This window comes from Gopherus evgoodei, chromosome 10 (genome assembly GCF_007399415.2).
Source record: "Gopherus evgoodei ecotype Sinaloan lineage chromosome 10, rGopEvg1_v1.p, whole genome shotgun sequence".
Taxonomy (NCBI): Eukaryota; Metazoa; Chordata; order Testudines; family Testudinidae; genus Gopherus; species Gopherus evgoodei.
In genome coordinates this window covers 33,514,370-33,536,229 of record NC_044331.1, presented here as the reverse complement: position 1 = coordinate 33,536,229, position 21,860 = coordinate 33,514,370, and the positions used below count along the sequence as shown (strand labels likewise).

Sequence of the window (21,860 nt, the reverse complement as noted above, 5' to 3'; positions counted from 1 at the left end):
CTCTGTCCTGCCGCTGCCAGTGAGCTCTCTGCGAGCTCAGGCTGTGGGGGTCCCGTGCTCTGAACACCCTTCGCCCTGCCGCAGCCTTTCCTCCGCTCCGAGCCAAGCCTCACAACCCTACCTGTCTGGGGGAGAGAGATGTGGGGGCCGCGCTTGTCCCAGCACCATGGCAGGAGACCCCCCCATCCCTCCCCGGAAGGGGCGGCCCATTACCCCGCCGTGCAGCGGAGCTCCCCGGGCCGTGCGCAATACGAGGTTGCGCTGGGACTGCTGCGGGGAGCGGGGCCAGAGAGGGGAGGGGGGATCCCCACCCCTTGCGGACCGGCCAGGCTCGCGATGCTGTGAGTGACAGGGCGGCCAGGGTCTGACGACAGGTTCTACGGCGCAGTCACGCGCTAGCTGCGGCGAGGACCCGCCCCCTCCAGTCACATGACAGCAGGGCGCTATCGGGGGCGTGGCAGGCTTCCTTCCCGTGTGTGTCCCCCCCCCGCGCAGCTAAGCCCGAGGGTGCGCCCGTGCTCCACCGCCCGCCGCCATGGTACTGGAGTCGGTGGTGGCGGACCTGCTCAACCGCTTCCTGGGCGACTACGTGGAGAACCTCAACAAGTCTCAGCTCAAGCTGGGCATCTGGGGGGGTAAGCGCGGGGCGGTGCCTGAGAACCCCCCCCCCTTCCCCCGCGCTGCCTGCCGTTAGCTCGCAGCCCGGCATGGGATGCTGCCCCCGGCGTGGTTCCGCCCCCAGCGCTGCCTGCACGGGCTCCGACCGTTAATCCCCCTCCCCCAGCGCTGGGCCTGTGGCCGGGCTGCCTCCTTCCGCGCTCGACAGCGTCCGAGGCAGGGCTCCTGCTCTGTCACCCGGGGTGCCGAGTTCTTGGGGCGGGGTGCAGCCAGCGCCCCAGGTGTCCTCGGCTCTGCCGAGCCCCGGGACAGCCTGGCAGCGAGGACCTGGAGTCCAATGTTTGCAAATGGGGAGGGGGGGTGAGAGGGGAGGATAAGTTTGGGATGCCTGGTTTTTGCATGTCCTCCCCCCGGTGGGGGCTGGGTATGGGTGCAGGGTGTAGAGAGGAATTCAGAATCATTCTCCCCTGTCGGCCCCTGCTGTGAGAGGAAATTAACATTGCAGGTGAGACACAGCGGCCAGATGCCGGAAGTCTCGTAAAAAAACAAAAACCACAAAGCAAATCCTGGTTCAGGAGGTAGCTTTTGCAGAGAGTTGTTTGCTCTGTTGGGCTGGTCTGAAGCAAGAAGGTAACCGAGAGGCGGGACAATGAGGTCATTAGGCCAACAAGCAAAACAAGTACTTCTTTAAATCAGCTAGTCTGGGGAGTATTAAAGGAACTTTGTTGTGTTGGCAGAAAAAAAGTGGGTTGTATATATGCATGTGTTGCTTTGGCTGGGAGATGGAGGAGGTCTCAGTTGCTGAGCGGCACCTGATATTTTTGTGCACAGTACTGTTGACGTTAACTTGGAAGTAGAGGAATTGAACATTTTAAAACATTATCGTAATAATATTGGAAATACATGTCACTCTGTCTGGCTTGTCTCATGACAGTCAGTGCCTGCCTCAGGGCAGACACTCCAACCTGGTGGCATGTTCTCTAATTATACTTCATGGAGCAAGTAACTCCTAAAGTATTACAATAGTCTTATAATGGAGTCATAGACAGTCCCCTTAGACAGTCCAGTCTATCTTGCTGCTCAGGTAAGATGGACTATGTGATAAATGCTCACTTATACCAGAAGTCACAGATATTCCCAATTACATCCTGTCCCAAGAGACCAGTCACTTACCCAGGTCAATTTGCATCCTAGCTCTCTCTCAATGTGGTGTAGCCAAGATTATAGTAAACTAACTAATGGTTTATTAGCTAAGAAAAGGGAATGAGAGTTATTGATAGGTTAAAGGAGGTACAAATATACATACAGGTGGGACACTGTCTGTAATTTTAAAAGGTAACATAGATTTATTAAATTGCCAGTTTCCCAAAAGTCATTAGGGCTGTTCAGAATAACTTTAGGGATCTTCATCTTCTCAGTGGGTTGTTCTGCCATGTTAAAATCCAAGCAGTCCAGAGATGAAATTTGTCCTTGTGTCCATATTTACAGCTTATCAAAGAAACCAGCTGACAGTAACAGTTCTCACACAAGTCTCTTCTTCAGGTCTCTTCTTCACTGTGCTGAGGGAGGGGGAAGGAATGCACTTAAAGAGTTTGGTCCTTGAGCTCATGCAATGGATCGTTTGTGTTTAATTAACAGGATTTATCATCTTCCTGTGAGAGATCATTAGTTGCATTATGCAAGGCTTATTTCTGGTTTGATAAGTTATTTAGTTATAGGGGTATATGCAATGTAAATGTTTGCTATTACATTGTAACAGGATACAGATAAGTGAAAACAATGCCTGCAGAATCTCATTAGTTTTCATGAAGTTAAATACCACATACATTCCTATATATGTAACAATCACTTTGATCTATATTAATAAACAAGTGAATTTGCTTGGCTCCCAGCTGTGAGTTTCAGTTCTCATCTGTTTCCTATACCTTGCCCAGAGCTGGCACTTGGCTTACCAGCATCACATAACTCATCCTCTGTGTTTATTTCTGTGCTTATACTATGTGTGATGCTTTATTGGGCCAATAAAATGGATGGAACTCCTGCTGTAAGGAGTTTAATACTTTTTAAAAAGTCATAGCAACGTTAAAGGGATAATTCCCCTCCCCCCCCCCTTTTTTTTGCTTTACTGCACACTTCCCCCCCTTGTTGCAGTGGTAAGTGATGTATGCCTGCAAACTTACTGATTACTAAGGGCATATTTGTTGTAAGCCATGCATATAATTACAGCACAGGGAAGCTGATTATGTATGTTTCCATCATTGTTATGTAATCCTTTGAGCCTCCAACTCTTTCATCTGGGAATGATACTTCAATTCTGATGCCTAAGGCAAGTGGGGTATGAAGAGCAACAAGTGTTTGAAATCAAGCAATTTTTAAAATAAGTTTACAATAGTTGCAGGAACTAATCTGCCCCAGGATGTGCACACAAATGTTTGTAGTTTTTTTTTTTTTTTACAATTGATATATTTGTTAAATATGTTTCTTTTCCTATTGTTCAAAGACCCAGTTAAAAAAGGGAAACCAAGAGACTATGTAGGTAATTTAGTGCAACTAACAACACATTGTCAGTTCTGTCAAATGAACAAAGTAAACAAATGGAAAAAATACTAATGTTTTTCTCTTACTATGTTATCTTTTAAAACAAAAATAGTAAAACACATGCACAAACCTGTCACATTTTGCAATACTTAATTTCTCCAGGGGTATGAGAGTTATTTATGTTCCCTCACCCCCATCTCAGAAAAAATGCCTCTTCCTATTTTGTTAAATAATACTGTAGTCCTACTTATTTACAGGAGTATTGATAATTTTAATCTTCTGCTTTATAGGTAATGTGGCACTTGATAACTTGCAGATAAAAGAGAATGCACTGGTAAGTATGTTAATATAATCAGTTGCTGTTTAGGATGCTTTTTAATGGGTTGCAATGACCAAGCTCTATGATATAAAACTACTGACTTAGGAATTTGATTTTTATAATGTTTATTATTCAGATTTGAGTTCTAGTGCAACAGTAATACATAGAAGCTTGAAAGGATACGAAAAAAAAGATTTCAGTCTCACCTACCAGCATCGCTACCCTTTACATTTTGAATGGTATTGACATACCTTTTTTGAAAATGATTTAAAACAAATTGCACTTGTAGACTACTCTTACCACCTTGTTGTTATGGAATGGGAATAAGAATTTACAAATTAATATAATGAACTACTTTTATTTTGACTTCTACAATCATTACATTTTGAATAGTTAAAACCCAAGCTTTTATCTTGCATGTGGATCTGCAAGGGTGGGTCCTTGTGCCTGTACTGATTCCAAACAATTTCTATAACTGGGCAAATACTTGGACCAGCTTTACTTGGTAGGTGTTCTGACAGATATTTATGTGATACTGAGTGAATCCTACTGCAGTATCTAGAATATGCCTCTAGCAAAGTTTCGCTAAAGATAATAACCACCTACCTAAAGTATTGAGAAAACACTTGAGGTGCTTTCTGTATCACTCTGACAGAGTAACTAGCTTTTCTCTTCTGGCATGAATAGGGACTGGCCACTTGAGTAGGTGTTGCACATGTTTCTGAACCAGCTAGTCTGGTCAGTTTAGCTTCTGCCTTTGCAAGTGGACAGCTTTTCACTATTGGATTTGATATAGAGGCCTAGGAAAACTTGTAGTAACTAGTAAAGCACATTATTGCTCTTTGGAAATTTCTGTAGCCATAGGTTTTGTTGTACTTAGGAAAATAACACTGAAATCATCTCTTTCCTAGTTGAAGGAGGCTATCTTGCTGTTGTGTTTTATTACTGCTAGAAATACCAGTCAAATACATAAAAATAAGAAATGTTTTGTTAACCATTTAAATCTCTTTTTGTCTGTAAGAAAATGTTACTTATGATCTGTTTGGAAATTATTATTCTTAATCACCTACCTACTTTGGGATCTTTAATATGTTTTAAAACTGATAAATTCTGAGAGTTTAAGTTCAAGGACCATGTCAAAACTGCTATTTGACAAATAGCATCTGTTTTAGTCCTGTTGGCCTTCTGCTCTGCTTGTAACCTCTACCTAATGCTCTCTTAACTAGTACTATTTGCAATACGAGCCCAATAGACCGTACTTGGGCCTGCCTGCGGTAATCTGTATTGTTAGAAATGGATGGTACTTAATTAATATATTTGATTTTGTATGCAGTAGGGTAATAACAATGGAATAATCATTCTCCAGTATTAATGTAATCTGTGTGGAACTGATCTGTTCTAGATTTAATACTTAGATTAGATGTAACACATTTGCTTATCATTTGGTTTCTGTCATACTTTAGGTTGGTCATTTCATGTAATAAAATTACCAGTACTATAAAGTGGTGGTCTACCTTCTCTCAGTAGAGAGCAGATATTCCATTTCACTTGCTTTCAAGAGACTCAACAGATCCTACATGTAATAGAGCCCTCATGCTATCTTTTGGGTTCTTCTTTAGTGTATTTACAGTACATGATCATGGTTAAACAGAACTTCTGCTTTACAGTTCGTGTACTGACATAAGTGTTCCCAAGGCAAGATGTGTTGTCATGTAATTAGTAACGGAATAAGGGCTGAAAGAGAAGTAAGACAAATTAAAGAGAACTAAAAGTAAGCACTGCTTTACTGAAGTTGGTAGTATGAGTACAGTACCGTTAGGCTTTATGGTGGATCTGAGCAATAGTAAATGAGAGGTTTCTAAAGGTAGGTATTGGAAATGAAAGTTAGGTAGGAACTGCATGTTCAATTATAGGACTGTAGATCAGTGAAACAGGTATTTAAAAGCTTGTCCCTTTTAATTATAGCTACAAATGTAACTATTTGAAATAAAAATAGCAATAAGAAAAAAGTGTGGGGGAAGAGGAGACTAATGTGGCATTACAATAGGAAAGTGGAACACTGCCAGCACAAACACAATATCAGACACAGGATGATAGTTTCCTGTATGGTGAGAAAAAAATGAGTGATTTGTGTAAGTAACTTTATTCACTCATGCTCCTTTTCATATATTAATAAGATTTTTTTATGGAAAAATAAAGCTGACTAATGCTTCAAATTGAGCTTTCTGAACAGATGACTTATAATATGCAACTTTCTTAGGAAAGAATGACCTCTCAGAGAGGGATAAACTTTAAAAGCACAGTGTATAGGAAGTACGCACATTGTCCTATGGGACTTCAAGTACACAGTGAATTAGTGTGCAAATATAGCATAAAGGAATTAAAATAATCAAAAAGGTCTGGAATGCTTTTTAAATAGATGAAATAAAAATGAGTTGCGCTAGATTTCCGTGAGTGGTCAATTTAAAAATGTTATTGACTCTTCTTGCAATAATCAAAACAGAGCTTTTGTTCACTGCTATTTATTTACACTGATATTTAATTTTCCATTCTATCTTGTTTTTATCTGTTCAAGCAATTGAGGTTTTTTCCCCCCTCATTTAATAGGCTGTTAGAGGGATCAATTTTATCTTAATTTTGGACCCATAGTGATTTCAATAAGAAACAATTAACATCTTGCCTTTGTTTACACCAAATACAAGTTGGTAAGTTTTAAATCAGAGACTTTATTTCTTGATTAGGGATGAAGCTACTTCTTTGGGGAGTTGTTCTGCTTTTTCTTACCAAATTGTAAGGGGAACCAGGAGTCTAGCATCTGTCTTCTAGTCAGTGGGGAGAGGTGGCAAACATCTGTCTCCTTGGTCGAGGTGTGTGTTTGCTTCTATTTAATCTTTGAGATTAAGAATACCCCTTGGGCTCCTGAATCTAGTAATTGATATGATTAATTAAAAAAGCGTCAGAGTAGTAAGGAGTTTCAGAGATAAATTGGGAAGTGAAAGAAACCCCACGTCAGTTAAGATGTGCCCCAAAGTTGGCAAATACTTCTTTTAATGTAGAGAAATTTGAGATTATGGACTTGAGGATGTATTCTGTTTGAGAGTAGTTAAAATGAATTTGAATGAGTATGATTAAATCTTTCTTCTTTTGGTCCCTCTACTAAGTGGTGTTGGTATTTGTTTCACTGTCTACTTTGTAGATTAGGTTCTTGATTATGTTTAATAAACTGTCCTGATTGCACAGTAGTAGTATTTTCCTTGTATGGGTTTATAGGTCTACTCTGTCCTTGATACTTGGCAGGGAGTCTTGTGTAGAACTTGTCTTCGCTATATTAATAATATTACACCTAGCTCTTATTTAGTGATTTTCATCAGTAGATTTCAAAACACTTAATGATGTATTTGTCCTAAAATACGCCTATGAGGTAAGGGAGTGCTTTTTCTCCCCATTTTACTGATGGGGCACTAAGGAACAGAGAGCCACCTAAATGACTTGTCCAAGGCTGAGCAGGAAGCCTAGGGGAGCAGGGACATGAACCTGGGTTTTGCAAGTCCTTGGTTAGTGCCCTAACTACTGGAAAGTTGAGGAAAATATTTTTGTTGCCTTTTAATACCACAGAATATAAGACAATAGTGGTAATTTTTCTTGTGTGAATAGTGGAGGTTGTGGGTAAATAGTGAAGTTTGTGGGTATCACAGATTTATACAATACATTCTTTAATACCTCATTTTCATTAATAGAGACTATTTTATAATCAGGTTTCTGTCAGTCTGATTATTTTCTAAGCTATATGGTGTCAACTTTACAGAAGAAAATTTCACTAAAACTTATTGTATAAATTTTTATACAATACATTTATTTAGAAATTTAACTTTTTTAGATCATGATCTTGTAAGCTGATCCATGTGGGTACAGGCATCTGCCCCCCTGAATCAGTTTATAAGATTAGAGCTTGAGTGTATGGAAGTTGCTCATACAGTTTCTGAAAATCAGTGCTAAGATTGCAAGAATACCTGGGGTGCTACAGCAGAATGAGGTGATCCTAGAAGTAGATGATAGCTCTGAAATTTAATGGGTATACTGTTACTTTTCTCTCTACAGAGTGAACTGGATGTGCCTTTTAAAGTAAAGGTTGGGCAAATAGGTAAGTAAATACTTCTTACTGCACAGGCTGGGATAATCTAAGCTTTCACTCTGAAAGTTTAAGTGTAAGTCTTAATGCTGAACTGTCTTGCTCTCAACTTTCCCTATCCTTAGAGTTCCCTTAAACTGATCTTTGAGTGCTTGATTTCCATAACTGACTTGCTATGTGAATGTCTTAACATTGATTCCATAGCAAGTGTTGAAATCTTGCCTGAATGACAATAAAATCCTGTTCTAGCATACTTCTGCATGTCATTCCTGAAAAATCTGTCAGTAGAGATCTTGCTAGCAGATATGGGGGGTCAAACTTGAGAACTGGTGTGGACAAGTGGAATATGAAATTTTTTTTTCATATACGTTAGGTACGTTATTCCTGGTAGTGTTTACCAGTATATTAACACTGTGCTGCAATAAAGAACCAACTGCAGCAATATGTGCCTTGGTAATGGTCCCAACCTCTGATATGGAGATGTCTGAACCTGAACGCAGATCTTTAATGTTACATTTATTTTTTTCATATGTTCTTATCGCTTAAATAGCTTTTAAAAATTGTTCTCAGGCCCAAGGTATTACAGCATTGTCTGTTTCTGAGGAACCCCCTACCCACCGCAATTTTAGTCTTTTTAATAGTTGCCACTGCTTACATAGCTCATAGGGGTATTGAGGCATATGGGGCTCTGGAAAAGTGAAAGGATGTACTTCTCAGAAGTTGTCAAAACTAGAAATGCTCATGTGCCACTGAGGTAACCAAAAGTGAACGTATGCTAAATGCCTGCTTTATCTTACAGTATCAGTAATATTTTTCAGTGTTTGAAATTTAGTGCAAACTAAATTAAGCTCTAGACTGATTCAGTTTTTTGCTTTGTAGCATAAGAAGCTGAATGTGTATTGTATTTTGGTCTGTTTAGATAAGCTTACTCTGAAGATTCCTTGGAAGAATCTGTATGGCGAGGCAGTGGTTGCAACTCTAGAAGGCTTATATCTGCTCATTGTTCCTGGAGCAAGTAAGTGATGTCATTAAATCATAGTGAAATAGAATAATTCATGGTGCAAGAGAAGTAAAACTACTGCTATCTGATCGTGCTATATGGATAAGTACAAAATGGAACTGTTAACTAATGTAAGATACTCGTAATGTAAGTTAGTGTCCAGAGAGAAACATTATTAGAATACTTTATTTTTAGCCAAATATTGGCAAGTGAAGGCAGTCTGTAAAAGCAACAAGTTTCTTGTCCCTACATTTGTTTCCCTATCCTTTGTCCACTTGTGAACCAAAAATCCTCTTAAAGTTGCTTATTCTATCTTCGATAGGTATTTTCCAGAATGAGCTAGTTTTTCAGGCTGTTGACTTAAGCTACATCTACACTAGAAACACTAGAGCGGTGCAGCTACACTGCTGTAACGCTTCTGCTGAAGACAGGAGAGAGCTTCCACAAGAGGCACTAGCTATGTCAACAGGAGAAGCTCGGTGTACACTAGTGCTTAGGTCAGTATAACTTACATTGCTCAGAGGCGTGGATTATTCATACCTCTGAGCGACGTAAGTTAAACTGAAGTAAGTTGTAATGTAGACAAGGGCAATTAATTTATCCTTTTACAGGAAACAGTGTCTAACTTCTAATCTTTGAAAAAGGGTAAGTGTATTGGGCTTGCATTTTTCTCTCTGAGGACGTTGTTAATTTCCATGATCCTTAGGTACGTTAGTGGTCTTAGGAAACTTAAATTTTCTGATCTTCACAGGAAAATCAATGAATTCCTAGATCCTTAAATGCTGGTTTCATAGAACTTATAACCTGCACTGTCCAATTTTTTACCAGCTGCTCTTCAGTGGAAGAGTTTTAATTCTCTTAAATCATAACTGTCTCATTGATTTCATAAACCTACCAGGTGCAACTTGTAAGATCATTAAGTTTGTTAGTTCCTTTATCTTCACATTTCTCATAGAACTTTAGAAGCTCCATGATTTAGTGAATTTGGTGCATGAAGAACTCAAGAGAAATAGAAATAGCTGTGTTTGATGGCACATGGATCTTGTATCTTAGAAATTCATATGAGTTGCCAATTCAGCAGGCTTCTGAGTGGAACTTAAGTCAGAGTATTGAGAAGGACTTGTGGACCTTGTGAAGTCCACCAGCTATGTTGCATAGTGTAAGACCTGTGAGCCATGGAAAGAAAGATTCACAGAGGTTGAAATTTGTTGTCTTGTTTGTTGTGCTTCAAAATGCAATAAATAAGTTTGGAAAGATTAGCTTTTTACCATAAATTTTGAAAAACATTGATTTCTCTATACACACAGAAGCTGATGAAAAAGCATGTCCATCAGTGATAACTGAAATTTTTAAGTAGGCAAAATAAGAAAAGTGCTGCTTGAGAAGTTCTTAGTTTGATTTAAGCATATTTACTTAGTATTGTTTGACGTGATGTTGACAAATTTGTGGTTTAACCGTTTCAGTTTTTTGAATCTCAACATCTACAGTCATTAAATAATTCTGACCCCTCCATTGTCTGATGCCCCTTCATAATTTCCTGCAACTGAAAATTTAAATAGATAAAAATAGGAAAAAAAGTTCAAAACCCATAATTTTGCGCAACTTTGAAAATGTATAATGATGATCTAAAAATGCCTAAAGAAAATTGATATCCATCAAAATTCTGACAAGCTTCTTCATAAAACCTGAGATGAATAATTTGGTGCTGATGGTAATTCTTCTCTTTTTCAAAAGATTTTGCAAAACAGATAAATCTGGTCATGAAGGATTTCAGCTATTACAACAGTTGTGCAACATATATATTTAAAAGGCCCACAGTTATAGACAGATCAAAATGGGCCTGAAAGCCCACCCTTGTAAGTCCTTGAGGGAATCTATAATGTGGCCATCTTACTTTGACAGCTAGCTCAAGTAACACCTGTGAAATTTGTAAGCTCTGTGTATAATGCTTAGGGCTCATCTACACACACATCTAGTCCTGTTTCAAAGAAGACGAGGTCAAAGTGTGTTAACGGTCCATGGCAAGCTAGTGTAGGGTAGATTCATGCCCCAACTTGCCGTGACCTAAATGTTTGTGTAGACAAGCCTTTGGGTATCTTGTAAGCTGCATATTAGTGAGTATTAGATAGAAAATATTAATTACGCTTTAATTAATTTATATTCATGTTAATTATGAGTTTATATTAATATGCTTTTATTTAATTTGCGTAGTTGTATGCTGAATTAAAAATGAAATCTCTCCTAATTTTTGTCTTCTAGGCATTAAATACGATGTGGAGAAGGAAGAAAAATATTTGCAGGATAATAAGCAAAAAGAGCTATCAAGAATTGAAGAAGCTCTGCAAAAATCAGCAGAAAAAGGTACTGTATGTATACAAAATTAATTAAAAGTTTTGGGGACTTAGACAATACTGTAGAAGTAAGAGAAACCTTACTCTGTGTCTGACTTCACAAGTGGTACAGCTCAACGTTTTAATTAACTGACGTAATTTTCATGCTTTTAAAAACAATTTCTGTAAAACTTAGAGATGTAATCCTGCATGTTTACTCTCCAGTTACTTATTTTGTAACTTCCATTAGAAATGTGAAGTTGAGTATCTGATATACAATATATGCCTTACCTCAAACAAGAGCAAAAATGTAGATTTTGATGCAGCTGTAGAATTACAGCCTGTTTGTTATCAAATATGTTTTAGCTGTGGATGTTGGTATATGAATATTTATGTCTTGGAAATTCTTGCAAGCTGAGTTTTGTTAAGGGTAAGGAAATATTGAGCCTACTGGAAACTGGTAACTTTGTGAAAAATGCTGTAATTTTGTTGCTATAATAAGTAAAGTTATATTTGCAGTTTTTAATGTTAAACATCTGATGTTCGGTTTTGATTTGTACTGTCACGTGAGTATTCTAGTCAGTATTAGAATAATGATTAATAAATAAGAGGACCATCAAATAATTGCAAGACACAGGAAAATGATAAAGTAAAATATAATGTCGCCGCTTAATTTTTGGCCGAGGTCAAAAGGGGCTGTTTTATGGATAACTGTTTGGCTTCATGGATGCATGTTCAAATTGCAAAAATTACTGGCCTAATTGATACCTGTGCCTCCCAGTCCGGATAAAGGTCCAGGATTTAATTTAAATAGAAATAGGACTATCCTCTTACCCTCTACCCTAGGTGGCCCATCTGAGTCAGGGGTGAGACTCCTCACGCTACCCAGTCAATGAGTCTTGGATTATTGTTGCTTATGTTGTGCCTGTTAAGATTGATAGGTGACTGCAATTTACAGGGGTGCAGATCATTTCACTTTCATGATAACTCTGCAGGCAGTGAAAATTAAACACTTAAGAACATCTTTAGAAATTACTTTGGAGTACAGTCTCTTTGAAAATTCAACACACAATTTTCACACTTTATTCTCTTGTTCCTTTTTTTTGTGCTGCTTTGAAATGTAAGCTAATGCTTTCCTTAAACTGCACATGTTGGGCTTCCATTTACAGTGAAGAGAAAAGCCCTTTTTCATTGCACATGTTCTTCTAATATTCCAGGAACTGTAGAATTAATGGTGAATTCGTGTAATACTGATTGATAATCTTATCACTTATGTCCATTTGGCCCAAAGAATCATATTCATAAATAGAAATGATCAGACTTACAGATAGACTACTACATAAATTACAACTGCTGCTCATAACATCAGCAGAACTATGGTAGAATGAGGCAATAGTGCCAGAAAAATTAATAACCAATTTGCCTCTCTTCTTCTATGTTATGTACTTAATTCATCTTATAAGACTGTTAACGTGCAGCTTTCTGAGGGAAGGCATCACACAGTTTTATTACTACAGAACCAGCTGATGCTATCTTGGTAACTGGATATAATTAGGGTTTGTCTATGGATTTTGAACAGGAATATTGTTTAAGAAATTATGAAAGATGAGACTTTCATAATGGCTATGGTAGCAGTAAATCATTTGTATTAGAAGAGTTTGATTGGACTACTGAAAGAAATGTGAGGTATTACATATTTAATTGGTAGCCTGATTGTTTCATGAGAAGACACTAGTGCTGAGATTCTATGCTGCCTCTCTGAGGCACAGCCCTGAATTTGCAGTCCGGGGGAAGGGAAGGCCAATGAGGTTTTAAGATGCCTTTGTGCCATCCTGATCCTAGGCTGTTCTGGGAGTTAGAGAGGCTCCTGGAGTATCTTAGGCATCACTGGGGGCCTGTCCAATTTATTGTATATCCTGTGGAGCCCTATGGGTGGTGCTGGTGCCTAGAATCTCTCTAGTGCTATGGCCTTGCTTTTGGCATGCTCCTTCTGCCCCTGGTGCAACCCCTCTTCTGGAGCTTGCCAGTGGCTGATTGAGCAGAAATATTAAGCTGTCTCGCTGAATGAATCTCCTTGACCGCAGCTAAGGTACAAGGCATTTAGGGCTCATTTATGCCACTCTGGACCTTTTACACAGTGTAAAGGGCCAGAGTGGAGGAGTGAATCTCATCCCATAGATGTTGTTCCTTCAGTGCTATATAGTGTACCACAGATCTAGTGAATATGTATTTAAGAGCCCATGGGAGTATACCAAGGAGAGAAGTGACTGTTCTTTGGGGTGTACGTGGACTCTTGGCTCTCAACATGCTTTTCATCAAGATCCTTTGCTATTTGCTAGTGTACGTAGAGCATGGCAAAAATAATTTGAAGTAAGAAGTCTGTTACTCCCTAGTTATACATTAAGCGAAGCTCTTCATTGGGGTAACCCCCCCCTGAAACCTAGTGATTTTTAGAAGTAGTACTTAAACTCATACCCAGTTTCCATGTAGTTATATAGCATTCCCCACAAGTGACAAGTGTTATATGTCACTTGTGGGGAATGCCAGAACCCTCTGGGGTACAGTTCACATGGACTTGAGTTTACATGAGCATATCTATTGGACAAGGTTTACAAGCTGGCTGTTTAAGCCTGACACTTCTGGTTTGAAATTGAAGCTTTCCTTCTCCAAGGTGAGCTGCCTGCCAAGGCTGATGAATCTCAACCGCCTTGTGAACATTTACTTTAAGCTGGTCTTTATTTGCCTTGACATCCTCGTCTAGGGCCTAGGTAGCATTTAACAGAGGCAGCCAAGCCACTAGCTATCTCTCCATTCCCTGCTGAGAGGTGTTGCCAGTTGGTCTGCAACTGCTTCTTAAATATTTGCAGCTGACATGCATATGTGCAGGATGTTCCCCTATTAGCCACAAAAGGGCACACTTGATGGGCATTGGTTGCTCCATCTCAGAAGTTACATAGCTAGAAAAGTGAGGTGGTGTCTTCTGGTGATGAGGGGAGAGGAGGAAGGAGACAGACCACCTTTGTATGTAGGAGTGTTGAGTATTAGATAAAGAATTAAAGACAATGAGACTTGTCTATCGTGGGCAATACAAAAAACTGCCACAAGCTTTGCCCACTCTGTTACCAGCGTTAGCTTAAAACTACTTGCATATGTGTTAAAAAAACAAAGTTTTAAACAAGTAATTTACATGCATAAAAACAAGTTTTTCAAGTAAATTATTTTGCAGCGTCTACGTTTATCTTCTAATATCAGGAAAGAATTGTCCCTGTATTTAAATAGTATGTAAATCTCCCTTGAAGTTTTAAGATTTCATTTGCTCTGAAATTTGAAAGTAGATTTCCTTTTAAAAATTGTGGTTTTGGTTATTGCTGACGTGGATCAAGGCACTCCTTCAGGAGACACCATATATGGCTTGGAGAGCTTTGTTTGCAAGGATAACAAGTCTGGTAGGTATGCATGGTTCATTACCTTCTTCCTTTGGGGGAAAAAAAAAGTTTAATGTATCATTGACAATATGAGAACTCACATACAGTACTTGATAGTCAAGTATGTTGGCAAGCAGTGAAATTTAGGAGACTTTGGAAACAAGATATTAAGTAACATGTCACTGATAGAAGGTTGAAAATAACATATTATGTTACTTGAATGTTATGAGAGTCCTGCTTTCAAAAGAAAGATAAATAGAAAACAGTGAAGTCTGGTTCTACACTCAAGTGTCTCTAAAAACAAAATTGTTGGTTTTTCTCAAAGAATGTTCAAAGACACAGATTGCAGTTGGTCACCCAAACAGTGGGAATATCTCACCTGCTATTGGTGCCTTTGAAAACATCCTCATCAATTATCATTAACTGTATTCTAATAGTGTTAGTTAAGATCTGTCTGAACTGCTATTTCAAGGCCAAGCTGTACTTAATAACTGGCTGTACTATTAAGGCAGTCTTCTTTCATGAGGTGGCCATTAATGGGCCAAGTCCTTAGCTGTTGCAAATGGGCATAGTTCCATCAAAGCCAATGAAACTAAGTGGATTTGCACCAGTTGATGGTCTGGCCCTATGTTTGTTGTAATGCAAGATGACATGATCATGTTTTGTGTCCTCATGTAACCATGGTATTTAGCTGACAGGTGTTAATCATATGATGATTGATTAATTCAAGGAAGTTGCCATATATTAGTTGAACTTCTTACAATTAGTTTTTTGTTGTTAATGCAGTCCATTTGCCTCTCTCCCACCGCTACTCCAAATAAGTCAGTTTTTGTCCACTTAACCTTGAGGCTGTTGAGATTGGGATAGCTGGGTGACAATGCTATGCTGGTATCTACCTATTATATTCTTTACAAAAAAGCAAGCGCGTAAGACTAAGGACATTTTATTAATAAGGATTTAGGAAATATTCAATTACCCATATAAGAATTGCCATACTGCATCATACCAGTAATTCCTCTTAACCACAGTCAGACAGGAGACTGGACAGTAATAGATGACTTTGAGGATGGTGCAGAGAAGCCTGCATTAGATACTAGTAAAATAGCTTTTGCATTGGGGGAGTGAGTTTGTAATCTCTTCCAGCAATTGATGGTTCATTTAAGCCCTAAATCTTCAGGGCGCATTAATCTGTTCTCCCCCCCTCCCCCCCCCCCCCAAAAAAAACACCAAAACAACAAAAACTATCCCATCTAACTGTGGATGATCACATGATCTGTATGTATCTAATATTACTAAATATACTACTGTGTTATTGGATGATAACATGTGGCTATGGATTCCACAGATGAACTTGGTTTTGTGTTTAAATTATTTTTTATCTTGATAAGTTTGAAATGCATTTTGAAATTTCTTGCATGACCCCTTTGTTTTTTACATTATGAGGGGGTCAAGTACAAGCAGGTGTGTGACCTCTTTTGTTCCATTAATTAATTTGTACACCTAATATGTCGTCTTTTTGTTGTTTTATCTCTTGAAACTAAACAGTCCTTTTACGGAAATCTTTCTGTGCCTCTAACCATGAGTTCAAGAAATGTATCTCTTTCTGCACTTAGAGATATGGTGATCAGATCAGAACATACCAGAGTATTTAAGGTGTAGGTATGCCATTAGTCTTTATATAGTGGCTTTTTAGTATTTTCTATCCTATTTTTTTTAATATAGCCTAGCAATTGTATTTGCCCCCTCCCTCCCCCTCCTTTTTTTTTTAACCACCACTGTGCTAAACAGATAAGAGAGATTTTAATTGAACTGTCCACAGTGATGTCCAAACTCTTTTCCCTGTACATGGCTAAAGCTGATGTACAACCAAGCAACATGTAAGAATATTTGAAGTTAATCCTTCTAGCAAGCATTATCTAACATTAGTCAACAATGGATTTTTCTGTCAATAAGCCGTTCTTTCACCCAGCAACTTTGTTAAAGCTGACCTGAGTTTCCTTAATCTATTGTAACCTTGATTAACTTACATAATTTTTTAATTTATAAAATTGGTAACCACACTGTTCATCCTTTTTCCTGGATCATTAATAAATCTATCAAACACTAATACAAGTACAAAAACATTTGTTTTAATGTGGTTAGAGGAAATTGTCCATTATTATAGTTCTCAGACTTAGTGGCTACTTAGATCACCCTTAGCATTGAGCACTTGAGACATTTTTCCTGAGAAAGAAGAAGGTAGCATAAACCCTACTATTATAACCCCAGATACACAACTATATAAAGCTGGAGGTAAGGTTGAGAGAACATATCAGTCATTGAAATGTAAAAGAATTACAAGAATATTTTAACTATCCCCAAAATGATAATTTATTAACTCAGGAAATTCATGAGCCTGAGCTGTGGAGAGATTCTTTTCACTAATAGCAAAACCACATACTCTCACAGGACCAGGTCCAAGGCTTGGGTTATGCAGACTCAAAAGCATACAACTCCACTATTCGTTAAAGGAAGTTCACCACTAGCCATTAGGTACAGAAGGACCCTTTCGTTCTGTATAAGAGATGCCAGATATAAGATTGCCAGTAGATGCAATCATGTTCACACCCAAAGAGTACAGTTGCTCTGCTTCTTAGATGCTATTGGATGGAAAGGGGAAAAAGCACCAGTCCCCAAAATACATAAAACAAAAATTAAGTAAGGTTTTGAATCTTGTTTTCAAATGTAGGTGATACTTGAGTTTTCAAAGAAACTTAACTGTATGGAAGGTTTTTGTACAGGTAGTAACAGATCAGTGTTGAGAAGGAGAAGTGATGGACAAATGGTTAAGTTCAGTTTAAAATGATGAAAACTTTTAATGATCTGCTACTCAAACAGAAGTTTTTTGCAAAGGGTGTCTATACTATTAGTGTATATTTAAGGTGGCAGCCAGCTTCCACTATAGCATCCTATGATGCAATCTTAACAATGGAGAGGGTGCAACCTCCCCATGATGGAGAAAAGTTAAACAGTGTAACTAAGAGATACATTTTTCAAGAGATGACACTTTTTCCAGGAGAAATGAAGTATATTAGTTAAGTCCTGGTAGTAGAATTACTTACTTACTAATTCATTAGCCTTAAGAGGCTAATGTAAGTCTTTTAAAGGCACAAAACCATGACACCACAAATTATTACAGAGCTGAAACTCCTGGAAAGTTGTCATCTACTGTCCTGCACAGTGAAGTAATATACTTCAATGGCAAAACTTCAATTTCAGATATATGAGATGGAAGATGAGTTTCAGTAAATTTAAATAGATATATTTAGCAGCCTTTATTGCGCATTGAAATAGCATGTTTAAACTTGAATCTCAAAGGATAAATATGTATACGTGGTACACTGGGTGTGTATTTATCCTTGCCATTCTTAAAATGATACAAAAAGTATGGAAAAATTATTTTTGTGTTCTTCATTTGAGCAGTGGAGGAAGAGCAGGGATAAATGCACAATGGCAGACAATGAATAGCTCTCACTGAAGCCATTTTAACCTGTGTTTTGTGATCCTGCAAGGCAGGAGTGGACTTGATGGCCCATCCATATGTAAATGTCTTGTTCTCCACTCAGTGCATTTAAGTAACTGCTTGAAGTATTGTATTGATTAACCTTTTCGTGTCTTTGTCGAAAAGTAACTGTCAGAGGCTATTTAAAGGATGACAGTTTTGGGTGTTAACAGGTAGACTTTTCACATGTGGAATTCTACTTCTTTTTCTGAACAAAAACATTGTTTCTCTGCTTGTGAATTTTGTTTTGTCTCATCGCACGTTTAATGGCTCCTACAGGTATCTTCAATTACATATGGTCATAGTGAATCCTGATGTATATGTTATAGGTGGACATGCATGTGTTTTTAAGCATTAAGCTTCCCTCCCTCCTCTTGAGTATAACCCACCCCAAAAGCTTGAAAACCGATACTAAGGAACAAACTGTCATTGCCTTGATTACAACTGGCATTACCATGTTCAACATATACCTCATGATTTTTAGTGTATAGGTTTGGGGCTGATATGACATGGCAGAGAAGAGAGAGATTAGTTTAGTAAAGTTAAAATCTGATAGCGTAAAAGAGAAGCATAAAAATCCTGCTTGAATAATTCATGTAACAACCATTTTTATGTGGACTTGTGTGCCTATGTATAGAACTGAAAGATGACAGAGAATTGGAAACAGATGATAAAATATACAGAATAGCATGTTGCTTTACTGAGTGAATTTGAAATATTTTAAAGGTTTTGAAGAAGGGCAACTGTTTAAGATGAGTTATTTTTCTTTTTAGAAAGCCAGTTACCTACTTTTCCTCATTTTCCTTCTTACCTTTACTTGCTTTGTAATTTTACTAACTTGAATTTTATCCTTTTCTCACAAAATTGCCTGCATTGAGAAGGACGTAAGCGTAAAAAGCATAAAAAGCGTTTTAAGAAACCCTTTAAAAGTCATGATCACTCAAAAGGTGGGTACAATGTAGCCTTCTACATTGCATATTTTATTTGCTATTTGTTTTTTTAATAGCAAATGGGAAAAACACAGACTTGCAGGGCCAAATTCTTCTCCTCCTTTGTACAGCTGGAGTAATGGTATTGATTTCAGTACTGTGAAAATTTAGATTAACAGGCCTTATTGCAGAATTTGGCCCATCCTCTGCACATAAAACTTCAGTAAATTCAAGCTTACTGTTGAAAAAGAAGGCACAAGATTTTAAAACAAGGATTTTTTTTCTTCGTATGTGTCACACTGTTTCATAACGTGAAAATATTTGTCATATCAAGAGGCTTCTGATGCCCACGTGACATTGATGGCACAACAGGAAAACATTATTTTTCTCAACTCGGCTTTTCTTAGCATTTGTTATAAATAAATAATATGCTAAACTCCAAACAGAATTATTGTAGGCAAATAAGCTGTTACAAAGTGTATAGAGAATAGAATTCACATCTTCTGATACAGTTCATGTCAGTGCTGAGATTCTCTTTTTTCTATGATTGTACATAAAGCAATAAATATGAAGATTTTCAAAGGCACAAAGGGCAGATAGTTTCCCAACCCTTACTGAAAGTCAGTGGGAATTTGGGAGCCTGTTTCAGATGGATTAAATAGAGAGGATGAGGGGGAAATGGAAGGTGTATTCTTGAGTATTTAGGGATTATTTTTCATACCTGGGAGGATGTAGGTGGAAATGTGCAATATATAAAACAAGAGGTGGAAAATGAGTGGTAAGTAGGTAGTCTTGTCATACAACTTATGCTTGCACACATTTCTGCTCAAAGTTGCTGATGATTGGTTTGTTTTTGTCATTAATTGCTTTCCACTGAGTGAGCAGTGTCCTCCTTCATCTTCAGTAACAAGACACATGCACTTCGATGTGTGAGGTTTTTCTGAGATGCAGATATCTTCACTTTTCTCTTGAAGTGAGCTGTACAGTGCATCTATACTTGGCGTCATATAGCTGATGTTTGTATGTGTAGAATTCATAACTATATATTCTATATTTAAGGACAAATTGTACATAAAATAGTTAAGTCTTCAAGATTAAGCATTCAAAAATCAGGTGAGACTGTATGTGCAGCCTTAAGCCTGTCGCTTGTACATAGCTTGGCAGAATTTGATTTTTAAAAAATATTTTCTATAGATAATATCCATGTTTCTTTTTAAGCATTTTCCCCCATTTTTGTCTGTTTTACATTTTCACAGTTGTGGGAAATTATAGGGGGAGTCAGATGTGCCTCCCGCCCCACCACATTTATTTAATAACAGTAGATGTTTTGATTCCAAAAGTTAAAACTTTAACTGTTAAAACACAAATTGTCAATGTTACATGTCAAAATACACAAAGTAAATATCTTAACTCAAACTTTAATTTCCTAAGCAGCCTTTTTCTGACTTAGTCTATCTGTACATTTCACTTTATTATTGATGAAAATATTTTTTGTGTTTTTGGGTACAGTGAAATTGACACTTACAGATAAAAATCTAATCCTTCCTAGTCTACATGTATACAGTATATGCACATGTATACAGTATATGTATACAACCGCTGATAGCGATGCATAGCATTTTCTTTTATAGTGTAAGAGCCTGTGTCCCAGTCAGTGAAATTCCAATTACTTAAATGTGTATATGGAATGAGCAAGGCTTCAAGAAGCAATGTCTCACTGAATTCATAATTGAGGAGAGAAACATATCAACTGTGTAGCTGAGTCAGCCCAGTACACATGCACTGCAGCCTTGTTGGCCTAAATCGCCACTAATAAATGGCTTTAAAAGTCTTACTTGGAAGATAGCACACTCATGTGCCAATCAGACCCTATAAGTTGATGAAATCAAAACCATTTTTCACCAGTACCCTCTCAAAACAACTTTCCCTCACAGAGGAGTATCACCTGCCAAATTGCACCTTTCTACTCTCAGGCCTGGTCTACACTGCACGTTTAAACCGAGTTTAGCAGCGTTAAACTGAATTAACCCTGCACCTGTCCACAGAACAAAGCCCTCTATATCGATATAAAGGGATCTTTAAACAGATTTCTGTACTCCTCCCCGACGAGGAGAGTAGCGCTGAAATCGGTATTGCCATGTCGAATTAGAGTTAGTGTGGCTGCAATTCGACAGTATTGGCCTCCGGGCGGTATCCCACAGTGCATCATTGTGACCGCTCTGGAAAGCAATCTGAACTCGGATGCACTGGCCAGGTAGACAGGAAAAGCCCTGTGAACTTTTGAATTTCATTTCCTGTTTGCCCAGCATGGAGCTCTGATCAGCACATGTGGCGATGCATTCTCAAATCCAAAAAGAGCTCCAGCATGGACCGTATGGGAGATACTGGATCTGATCACTGTATGGGGAGACAAATGTGTTCTATAAGAGCTCTGTTACAGAAGACGAAATGCCAAAGCATTTGAAAAAATCTCCAGGCTATGATAGACAGAGACCACAGCAGGGACTCAGCACAGTGCTGCGTGACAAGCGTAACGGAAAGCCAACGAATCAAATGGACGCTCATGGAGGGAAGGAGGGGGTACTGATGACTCCAGCTATCCCACAGTCCCCGCAGTCTCCGAAAAGTATTTGCATTCTTGGCTGAGCTCCCAATGCCTGAAGGGCCAAAAACATTTTCCCAGGTGTTTCAGGTTGTTTGTCAATTTACACCCTTCTCCCCACCCCCGAAAGAAAAGGGGAAAAAAATTGTTTCTCACCTTATTTCAATGTCACCCTATGTCTGCTGCATGCTGCTGGTACACGGGGTGCTGCAGCGCTGAACACCAGCGTCCCCTTCCCAGTGGCAGATGGTGCACAGTGACTGGTCGCCATCGTCGTCATCAGCCCGTGAGTGCTCCTGGCTGGCCTCGGTGAGATCGACTGGGGGCGCCTGGGTAAAAATGGGAATGATTCCCAGCAGACAGTACAAAAGGTTTGGTAACTGTCCTCATCATAGCAGCTGGAGGCTGAGCTCCATCAGGCCCTGCCCC

The 21,860-nt window shown here is 38.6% G+C and overlaps 1 protein-coding gene across 1 annotated transcript in view; it reads left to right on the top strand.

Moving 5' to 3' along the window:
• The first annotated feature begins 441 nt into the window (after positions 1–441).
• LOC115659180 (vacuolar protein sorting-associated protein 13C-like) overlaps positions 442–21,860 on the top strand; it is a 56,396-nt gene continuing 34,977 nt past the window's right edge. The window contains exons 1-7 of the mRNA XM_030579045.1: positions 442–635; positions 3,447–3,490; positions 7,574–7,616; positions 8,524–8,619; positions 10,864–10,965; positions 14,318–14,380; positions 18,782–18,847. Of these exons, the coding sequence (XP_030434905.1) occupies positions 536–635; positions 3,447–3,490; positions 7,574–7,616; positions 8,524–8,619; positions 10,864–10,965; positions 14,318–14,380; positions 18,782–18,847 (514 nt within the window). The 5' untranslated portion in view covers positions 442–535. The remainder of the gene's footprint in view (positions 636–3,446; positions 3,491–7,573; positions 7,617–8,523; positions 8,620–10,863; positions 10,966–14,317; positions 14,381–18,781; positions 18,848–21,860) is intronic.